The 11139-nt window shown below is 46.3% G+C and overlaps 1 protein-coding gene across 2 annotated transcripts in view; it reads left to right on the plus strand.

The window, feature by feature from the left end:
• The window catches only part of LOC144828268 (uncharacterized), a 54199-nt gene extending 47209 nt beyond the window's left edge, over positions 1–6990 (plus strand). For both annotated transcript variants that reach the window (XM_078686346.1, XM_078686347.1), the window contains one exon: positions 5368–6990. In XM_078686346.1, coding sequence (XP_078542472.1) covers positions 5368–6191 — 824 coding nt within the window. In that variant the 3' untranslated portion in view covers positions 6192–6990. The remainder of the gene's footprint in view (positions 1–5367) is intronic.
• Positions 6991–11139: the final 4149 nt, after the last annotated feature.

Below are 11139 nucleotides of genomic sequence, written 5' to 3' on the forward strand. Positions count from 1 at the left end.
TCTATTTATTGCCTGATGGGAGAGTATTCTATGACAGGACTTCGGACTGAATTTATAAATCCAGGAGAAGACTTGCGTGACTTTTCAGACACGCTGCAAGACAAGGCACTAATCCCTATGCTATCCACCGCACATGCGCTACGCAAGCTAACCCTGAACACCACTCTAGTCGCGCCATGTCAAGGAAAGCTGCTACTCCATGAGGACACTTCAGTGGAGTGCGCCACTAGTCAGGCTGCGCCCGCACTTCACGCTGCTCTCGAGCCTCAACAAATGAGTCACTGGAACAGTAACCTTCAGTCAAGTTAGGCCCCATTTTAAGAGACCATGTTTGCCATAAGGATCTCCTAGATAAGTTTTTGTCTCCAGTAACCAGCTGATTAGCTGATTTTACACCTCCTTTTTGCAATCCACCTACAATCTGAATGGTAGAGTTCTGTTTAGTTTCCTGATTCCTGACATGATGCTAGCCTCAGGGAAACAATGGTAATCCCAATTGGATTATGTTAGCTGTGTGAAATTATGCTAGCCCTGGAGAAACTATGCTAGCCCTGGAGAAACTGTGCTAGCCATGGTGAAATGATGCTATCCATGGAGAAACGATGGTGAAATTATTCTATCCCCGGTGAAAGGTGCTCACCCCGTGGGTACCAGTGTAGTGATGGTAGTGAGACGGGCCTGTTAGGAGTTTGTTGATTGGTTTTGTTCTGTGATGAGCAGTTACGTTTGTTGAAGACAATTAGAACAGTTTCTTACATTTTGTTTGTTTCTGTGTCAATAAATGTGCTGTAGGAGTGTGGAATGCAGGATGTATGGATGAGGTTGGTTTTGCTTGGGTAACATAACATAACATGTGTATTTGTATAGCGCACGTATCATCCTAGCTAGGGTCTCAAGGCGCTGAATAACAGATGTTTAACATGGATGCTGAACTCTGGCCAATCATGTGGAAGGCTGCAGCAGGGTGTGGAACAAAAGGGTAAGTGTCCGAAGAGAAGTTCTACTAAGTTATGCCAGGATGCTGTGATGACTGATGCGTCTCTAATGAAAAGCGCATCAAGGTATACATATAGATTAATTTATTTATTATTTATATATTAAAACCTTAACAACTTTCGCGTAGACTCAACATAATACAGAGTATCAAGGTTCCTTGTGTTGATGACTTCCGTTATGTCATCTCTGTGGCTTGCTTAAAAGTGTGCACCAATAAGAATGTCATTTTATGTTTGGTAGTGAGTAGTTGCTGGAATGTTTTTCGTTTTCTGAATTTAATTCCTGCAAGAATTCATCTAGAGTTTTGGTGTCATCGGTGTGGTACGTTGCACTGGAAGTGTCTGGCCTGAGACAGATCAAGGCCATAACAGGATAAAAAAAAGAGTTGCCTTTGTGTTCTCCCTCACTTTAGTTGAAACCTTTGTCAAGAAAGCTGTAGTATCCTCAGGTTGTACTTATGTTCATTTACTCCTCTCCATCCAGCTGCTCAGCCAGTGTGAGTGTCCGGTTAGAATGTTAGTGTGAGTGGAGTGCTCGGTGCCTGGTGTGAGTGTGGTCAGTTGAGGATGGGCTGAACATCTAGGAGGCTGCTCCTGGTGGGGCTTATTGTATCTACATCTAAGAACTTAATAAACTATATCTACTTCTACCTGGCCACGTCTACAGCGTCTACGCATGACTCCTGAACATGTGGGACCAGCCCACTACATTTATGGCGACGATCTGGAGTTAAGAACTTACTACATTTACAGTCTTCTAAGCCACAAGAAAGCCAATGCTGCAACAAGAAACGTATACAGTGCATAAGAAAAGAAGGTAATCAGTGGCTGTTTGTGTTTTTGCCCACCAGTGCGGGGTTAAAATGTACTTTTTGGCGAAAGGCATTCAGTTTTAAATTTATGGCTGTACAGCTGCATGGGCTCTGGAAGTGATTTTTAAGACTTCTTGAAGTTTGAAGAAGCGAGCAATGTATTAAATAACCTCACCGTGACTGTTTCAGGATTTTGTTGAGGGCACACTCGAGTTGTTCTACAAGTGTGGTAAACATTGCCATCAGTTTGCCTCCTTACTGTCAACCCTGTATCAAAGATTTAAAGAAGCGAGTGATGTAAGCAAAATGAAAACTGTGACTGCATCTTGCCACATTTTGTTTTGACTGCCGATTGGAAGCCATCTGGTGAGGAGAATACATTGTATTCACGGTGTAAAAGTTTGTAATGTATTCTTTATTTATGGCTGGCAAGAGGTTTATTGGAGCGACGATGTCATTTTAACAGGAACTGAGTTTTATTATTTCAGTGCCTTTCACAAGGTTACGCTGCCATCTAATGTCTCAAGTTGCAATTCATCTTTTACATTTTTAAATTAGAGACGATCCATCATCTTCTGTGGGTTCGACTTTCCAGAAATGTTCGTTCCTGTCACAAGTTTCCTGGAGCTCCTAAAAAGTAATCTTTGGTTCCTTGAAATGCCTCGTCTTTATTATCATCGCGTTGACAGGCGCACCGTGCAGTGTTGAATTCAAAAATGTTTTATTTTACAGGAAAAAGTAATGTATGCATTTTCAGTGTCATGTCTTTTGTATGTAATGCTAAAATGTTTTAGGAAAAATAATCTATGCATTTACAGTGTGTTATTGCTATTTGTCAACATCGCTTAATGCTTTCCTCATATATGTTTTGTTGGCATGGGAGTGGGTTTCAGTCCCTTATCCCCTTGTTTCTGGCATGGTTATCCCTGCTTAACGGATAGGAGTGGGTTTTAGTCCCCTATCCCCTTGTTTCTGGCATGGTTATCCCGGCCTAACGGATAGGAGTGGGTTTTAGTCCCCTATCCCCTTGTTTCTGGCATGGTTATCCCTGCTTAATGGATAGGAGTGGGTTTTAGTCCCCTATCCCCTTGTTTCTGGCATGGTTATCCCGGCCTAACGGATAGGAGTGGGTTTCAGTCCCTTATCCCCTTGTTTCTGGCATGGTTATCCCTGCCTAACGGATAGGAGTGGGTTTCAGTCCCCTATCCCCTTGTTTCTGGCATGGTTATCCCGGCCTAACGGATAGGAGTGGGTTTCAGTCCCCTATCCCCTTGTTTCTGGCATGGTTATCCCTGCTTAACGGATAGGAGTGGGGTTTAGTCCCCTATCCCCTTGTTTCTGGCATGGTTATCCCGGCCTAACGTATAGGAGTGGGTTTCAGTCCCTTATCCCCTTGTTTCTGGCATGGTTATCCCTGCCTAACGGATAGGAGTGGGTTTCAGTCCCCTATCCCCTTGTTTCTGGCATGGTTATCCCTGCTTAACGGATAGGAGTGGGTTTTAGTCCCCTATCCCCTTGTTTCTGGCATGGTTATCCCGGCCTAACGGATAGGAGTGGGTTTTAGTCCCCTTTCCCCTTGTTTCTGGCATGGTTATCCCTGCTTAACGGATAGGAGTGGGTTTTAGTCCCCTATCCCCTTGTTTCTGGCATGGTTATCCCGGCTTAACGGATAGGAGTGGGTTTCAGTCCCCTATCTCCTTGTTTCTGGCATGGTTATCCCTGCTTAACGGATAGGAGTGGGTTTCAGTCCCTTATCCCCTTGTTTCTGGCATGGTTATCCCTGCCTAACGGATAGGAGTGGGTTTCAGTCCCTCATCCCCTTGTTTCTGGCATGGTTATCCCTGCCTAACGGATAGGAGTGGGTTTCAGTCCCTCATCCCCTTGTTTCTGGCATGGTTATCGCTGCCTAACGGATAGGAGAGGGTTTCAGTCCCTTATCCCCTTGTTTCTGGCATGGTTATCCCTGCCTAACGGATAGGAGTGGGTTTCAGTCCCTTATCCCCTTGTTTCTGGCATGGTTATCCCTGCTTAACGGATAGGAGTGGGTTTCAGTCCCCTATCCCCTTGTTTCTGGCATGGTTATCCCGGCCTAACGGATAGGAGTGGGTTTCAGTCCCCTATCCCCTTGTTTCTGGCATGGTTATCCCTGCTTAACGGATAGGAGTGGGTTTTAGTCCCCTATCCCCTTGTTTCTGGCATGGTTATCCCGGCCTAACGGATTGGAGTGGGTTTCAGTCCCTTATCCCCTTGTTTCTGGCATGGTTATCCCGGCCTAACGGATAGGAGTGGGTTTTAGTCCCCTTTCCCCTTGTTTCTGGCATGGTTATCCCTGCTTAACGGATAGGAGTGGGTTTTAGTCCCCTATCCCCTTGTTTCTGGCATGGTTATCCCGGCTTAACGGATAGGAGTGGGTTTCAGTCCCCTATCCCCTTGTTTCTGGCATGGTTATCCCTGCTTAATGGATAGGAGTGGGTTTTAGTCCCCTATCCCCTTGTTTCTGGCATGGTTATCCCGGCCTAACGGATAGGAGTGGGTTTCAGTCCCTTATCCCCTTGTTTCTGGCATGGTTATCCCTGCCTAACGGATAGGAGTGGGTTTCAGTCCCTCATCCCCTTGTTTCTGGCATGGTTATCCCTGCCTAACGGATAGGAGTGGGTTTCAGTCCCTCATCCCCTTGTTTCTGGCATGGTTATCCCTGCCTAACGGATAGGAGTGGGTTTCAGTCCCTTATCCCCTTGTTTCTGGCATGGGTATCCCTGCCTAACGGATAGGAGTGGGTTTCAGTCCCTTATCCCCTTGTTTCTGGCATGGTTATCCCTGCCTAACGGATAGGAGTGGGTTTCAGTCCCTTATCCCCTTGTTTCTGACATGGTTATCCCTGCCTAACGGATAGGAGAGGGTTTCAGTCCCTTATCCCCTTGTTTCTGGCATGGTTATCCCTGCCTAACGGATAGGAGTGGGTTTCAGTCCCTTATCCCCTTGTTTCTGGCATGGTTATCCCTGCCTAACGGATAGGAGAGGGTTTCAGTCCCTTATCCCCTTGTTTCTGGCATGGTTATCCCTGCCTAATGGATAGGAGTGGGTTTCAGTCCCTTATCCCCTTGTTTCTGGCATGGTTATCCCTGCCTAACGGATAGGAGTGGGTTTTAGTCCCATTTCTTTTTCAGATATTTTATCCCTGTCTAGGGATGGGAGTGGGCTTTTTAGTCCCATGACCTCGTTCACCTATTTTATCCCTGTCTAGGGATGGGAGTGGGTTTTAAGCCCATAAGAGGTGCCCTCCATAGAAGGGGGGTGTCACTTCAAGTCCTATGAGGGTGTGTGTTTGTGCTGAGCCTGACTGTAGTTGTGTGGGGGGCGATTCTAGATCGTGTGCATACTGAAGGATGGAGGGCCCACCACTCATGGTCCCTGCTGCTTCTGACACTTTGTCTCTTCCATGGTGCTGCAGTAAATGAGTCACACATCTTTGGTAACGGAGGACATAGCGTCAGGATATGCTGTGAACGATACAGTATCAATACATGAATTAATGTGTGATCTTTCTTGTATTTCAACAGAGAATGGATCCCTCGGCCATCTTGGGGACCAGACTGAAAGACCACAGTCTCAAATTGCAAAAGCAAAGCCGTGTTCACCACCGGTGGAGGCCAGCTTTGCAAATGACCAAGAACTGTGTGATGAAAATGCAGCCAGAGATGGAGCCGATGAGATGGCTGGATGTGGCAGCGATGTCAGATTATTAATCTCCCCAGAGCCGTATCCGTGCACCTACATATGCAGCGAGTGTGGGAAGAACTTCAAAACCAATGCATACCTCAACATTCACAAACGAATCCACACCGGAGCAAAACCGCACACATGTGCTGAGTGTGGCAAAAGATTCAACCAGAAGACTGAATTGGTTCTTCACCAGAGAAAGCACACCGGAGAGAGGCCCTTCAAGTGTGTGGAGTGTGAGAAAAGCTTTATTCGGAACTCTGATCTGATTGTTCACCGCAGACTGCACACCGGCGAGCGGCCGTACAAGTGCACAGACTGCGAGGAAGGTTTCATTCGCAGCTCACTTCTGACCATGCATCAGAAGAGGTACCACAGAGGCCAGAAGGGATTCACGTGTCGCGAATGCAAGGAAACTTTTACTACAAGCTCCCTCCTCACCATCCATCAGGAAGTCCACGCCGTTCATAGGTCATATTTGTGTTCCCTTTGTGGCAAAGCTTTTAACCACAAGTCACAGCTGATCATACATCACAGAACCCACACAGGGGAGAGACTGTATGCATGTGACCAGTGCAGGAAGGGCTTTCACCGCAGGAAAGCACTCACTTTACATCAGAAGACCCACTTAGACACAACCAACTCTGAAACACTAGGTCTGTGAGCACGCGTGTAACTGCGCAGGCTGTGGCAAGGGATGCGTGAGCCGAGAGCGCAGAGGGTGAGTGTTGTTTGTTCCTCAGACTCTCCAAGGGAGTGTGTCCTCTGACATGTGATTTGTGTGGAAAGAACCTGACATCAGGGTTTCTGCAATCTCATGCTTTGGCATACTCCCATATTGAGAAAGTGGGTAAGGGTTTTGTCCGAGTGCATGCTGGGGTTTGCATAAGACGTGTTGGAAAGATACTTTATCGTGTGCATAATGTGATAATGTCTTTACCAAGATCTCCATTCAAACACTTCAAACTGTTTGAGAGAGAACTCGCAGTGCAGACCAGAGGTTTCAGCTGACTGCATCTGTGAGAGGCAGTGCCTGCCTAGGACACATTAGGACAGGCTCCTGCTAAATGTGGCATTACCCCGGAATGAGGAAAACATATGCCAAAATGAAATTCTTAAATTCATCTTACATTTTACAAAAGGAGAGCAGATAAACATTCTTGGAGGTGTGCATATGTCATGTACCTGCAGTGCTGTGCGTGAGGGAACCGTACCCCCTTATGCGTCCTATTGTCTACGATAGGATTATAGGGTTCTTTGAATCTGAGGCATTGTAAGGCACCGAGCACCTGTGCATAGCCAACCTCCTGTCTTTCAGCTTTAATTTTGCTAGTTATTGTTGCTGGAAACAATTCAGAAATGTTAGTCACAGGCAAAGAAAAATATCCATTCTGTTCTAAACACATTCTTTTATTTTTGTGAAAACACTATACGAGCAAAACTAATAAATAACAAACTATTCATAGAAACATTGCTGCTTCATTTCAGGACCACGACTGCTTCCTTTTATGATGTGATTGTCGATATTGTAGTCCCAGAGGAGCTGCTTTATTCTGGGCCAATGGGGCTATGTCTCTGTAGGGCTAGAGCTTCTTCATTCGAGGACCAGAACTGCCTCTTTTTATTTATTTATTTCATGTATTATCGACATTTCTTTTGCACAAACAGGACCTGAAGGTATCAGAGCGCTTTACAGATTTAGCACAACAGCAATTACACAAGTTACATAAAGAGTCAATAAAAATGCATAGTGCAGTATAAAAAAAATGAAACGATATACAGTGGGATATGTTAATGAAATAGCAGCAATGATATGAGTTTCATAAAGAGTAAATAAATACACAGTAACAATATAGACAAGCATTGAAAATGCAATAGGTCTCGCAATAGAAGAGTTTGACATTTTTCGTTTTTCAAATGGATGAGTGGCGTTGCGTGGATGAGTGGCGTTGCGTGGATGAGTGGCGTTGCGTGGATGAGTGGCGTTGCGTGGATGAGTGGTGTTGCGTGGATGAGTGGCGTTGCGTGGATGAGTGGCGTGTGTGAGTGGCGTTGCGTGTGTGAGTGGCGTTGCGTGTGTGAGTGGCGTTGCGTGTGTGAGTGGCGTTGCGTGTGTGAGTGGCGTTGCGTGTGTGAGATGTGTGTGCGACAGATGTGTGTGTTTGTGTGTGCGGTTGTGTGTGTAGTTGTTTGAGTGGTTGTATGTGTGAGTGGTTGTTGTGTGGGTGGTTGTGTGGGTGGTTGTGTGGGTGGTTGTATGTGTGGGTGGTTGTATGTGTGGGTGGTTGTATGTGTGAGTGGTTGTATGTGTGAGTGGTTGTATGTGTGAGTGGTTGTATGTGTGAGTGGTTGTATGTGTGAGTGGTTGTATGTGCGAGTGGTTGTATGTGTGAGTGGTTGTATGCGTGTATGGTGGTGGGGTAGGAAATTAAACAGCAATTGAGTTTTGCATGCGGTGACTGTTGCCATGTTTTCGCCGTGCCCTTGTTTATCCCCTTACCACATTTTCCCTGGAGTTTCGTTGGCTGTGCAATTTAAGGATATCCCTGCCTGTCTTGGCCCCCGGTAGCAGGGAGGAGAGCGCGCCGGACCGGTCGCGTGGCACTGCTATGGACCCCCGTGTTATTCTTCGAGAGCAGCGCTGCTGATTGCCTCAGCAGACGTCCGGGTAATTATCTGCAGGTGGCGTTGCCTAAAGCGCTGCCATTATTATAAAAATATAGACCCATGACAACATATGAAAAAGCCAACACACAGCACGGTACTAATAAAACATAGTTGAAACGCACTCACATGTGTGCGAGAGGCAGGCGATCATGTGGAGAAGCGTCCTCGGTTACAAACACCTCGTGTAACTAACAGCGGCAGCATTTTAAAACATTGTTTGCACTTTAAAACAAAGAGATTACGACAAACATATGTTTAGTTTAGAAGAAAGTGCCTGTATTTTAGCCCACCTTAACAGTACTACAACAGTGCGTTATAGAAGCCAAAGGAGGGTAGGGCTGGGGGAGAGTCAATGGCTGCAGCGCTACCCAGCATGAACCCAAACATCCCATGTACATTATAAACGCACCAAAGAAGACGCAGCCTTGGTTACAAACACCTCGTTTGACTAAGGCGAGAGGGGGAGGTGGGGGTGCAACTCTGTGTGGCTTGTGCTCTCCTGGCGCCTCTGGTCTGTTTACTGTTAACACATGGAATTCCAAAGCAATCATTAAGCCGGATGGCTCCGTCTATGTTGTGCACCACTGGCGCCTTTTGTCTGTTTCCAGCAGAGAGGAAGGAGCTGGAGAAGCAGGAAACTGAAAGTACGGCCGGCCACCGGCCAGCCATGAATGAACCCCTCGGTTGCCTGCACAAAAATACGGTCATCAGAAGCAAAAAAAAGACGCTGCGAGGCAAAGAGAGAAAGGGACGCGGGCTCATGTTTGTTTGAGGAAATCAGAGTTTAAAAACGAAAGGCACTAATCTCTTGCTCTTTAAGTTCTAGACATGGTCGTTTTTTATGTTTAAATCAAAAGAACTTTTGGCATGCTTGAGATACTGTAAAGAAACATACGGGCATCAGAAGCAAAAAAAAAAACGCTGCGAGGCAAAGAGAGAAAGGGACGCGGGACAGATAGAGAAAAGAAGAAACGGGTAAAACAAGACGGAGGGCATTGCTGTGGGGAGGGGGAGGAGAAATGCGACACGGCGGGCAGGGGAGGGGGCGGAGCGGGGAGAGCGGCATGAGGGTGTGAAAGCAGCAGGGGCCTGGAGTGCGGCTAAGGGAACTGAAGAAACGCGACACGGCAGGCAGGGGAGGGGGCGGAGCGGGGGTGTGGGAGGAGTGCGGCTGAGGGAAAATACATGCAAGCAGGCGGCTGGGGGCATGTGCACGCACTTTTAAGCTCAATGCACATGCACATTAAGCTTGAATTTCACGGGCACTGCAAGGAATCGCCACGATTCCTTGCAAGTTGGTTAAAGACTGTTTAAGCCCCAATAGTCTCGCAAGCTCGATGCGCATGCGCATCGACAGGCGAGACCTAAAAAGGAGTATACAATAGACAGAGGGATATGTAAACAATATATTTCAGAGGTAGGTATTGTAGGGAGTTACGAGGATGGGGAGAGTAGGGGCACAGTTTTTGCCCGAGGTAGTGATGCTCAAATGTACATGTAGGATGTGGGGTAAGCGCATTATGTCAATGAGGATGTTAGGGGGGGGGGGATAGGTATTTATTTACAAGCAGAAGTTTAAGTTTTTCCTGAAATGAGGGAATGAGTGATTTTCACGCAAATCCTAAGGCAGCAAGTTAATGAATCCGGGCGCGTTTACGAGAAGGAGCGCGTGCAGGATTTTTCTTTCTTAAATTTGGGTTGAATCGGGAGAAACCTGTTGGAGCTTCGAAGAAGTCTGTTTTGTTCGGCTTTTGATACTTTGTTTGCAAGGTAAACTGTGTAGAGAACTTGATGGCTTATACAGGCAGTTTTGAATATACATCTTGCCTCTATTGGTAGCCAGTTGCGATTCTTGAGAGTAATGTGGTCAAAGCGACTCTCCCCCGACAGTAGTCTGGCCACTGCATTGAGTGTAGCTTTCAAAGGGGCTAAACGTGTTTTTGTGACACCTGTGATCATTGCGGTCCTGTAGTCCAGCTTGGAGAGGACTATGGATTGCGCAACAGTCTTTAGGTCTTCGATGGAAATGAAGGGTTTGATTTTTTTTTTAAGGTGTTACAACGTGTAGAAGGCATTTTTAGCAGTGGCATTAATATGCTTTTTCATGTTCAGGTTTTTGTCAAGTGTAATCCCCAGAGATTTGAAGGAGTTGGAAAGGGATAGTTAGCAGTTTAATGCAGTGAGTTTATTGAGCCAAATATCTACGGGAAATAACTTTTCTTTCGGTTGATGAACAGGAGTTTGGTTTTGCTGGCGTTGAGCTTAAAAGGATTGTTAGTCAGTACGGATAAATTGTGGAGAGCATGCTGTTTAGGTGCTGGATGTCTTTACCTGACGATATTTTAATATATAGTTGGGTGTCATCTGCATAGAGATTATAGGCAATTCTAGCTTGTTTCAGTAATCTTGCAAGAGGCTCCAAAGAGTGGTTTAATAGGGCAAGAGACACGGCTGACCCTCCTTCTGAGAGTGGAGTTGGTTTTGAGGAGGAGTTGTTTAGCTTGATTAGCTGTGATCGCTGGTTCAGGAAAGAAGCAAACCACTGAAGGACAGTTCCATGGATTCCTGCCCGCTGAGAGAGGGTGTTTAAGGGGATACCATGGTTATCCGTATCAAACGCAGACGAGAGGTCCAAGAGGACTAGGAGGCAGGCCTGGCCTTCGACCAGAGATCTATGTAGGTTGTCTTTGGTGTTCAGTATTGCAGTCTCTGAACTTCAGCCTTTCCTGAACCCAGATTGGAAGGTGTTGTGCAGGTTACCTTTTTCTATGTGTTTTTGACTTGTGAGAGCACACAATTTTCAATGGCTTTGGCATGGAGATGGAGGTTTGGTATAGGTCTATAATTGTAAGGTCATTCTGGACTGCATCTGGTTTGTTGATGAGGGGTTGACTTAGTGAGTGTGAGGGAGGCCGGCATGGAGCTGCTATATAATGGTCCCTCAT

This window comes from Lissotriton helveticus, chromosome 4_1 (assembly GCF_964261635.1).
Source record: "Lissotriton helveticus chromosome 4_1, aLisHel1.1, whole genome shotgun sequence".
Lineage (NCBI taxonomy): Eukaryota > Metazoa > Chordata > Amphibia > Caudata > Salamandridae > Lissotriton > Lissotriton helveticus.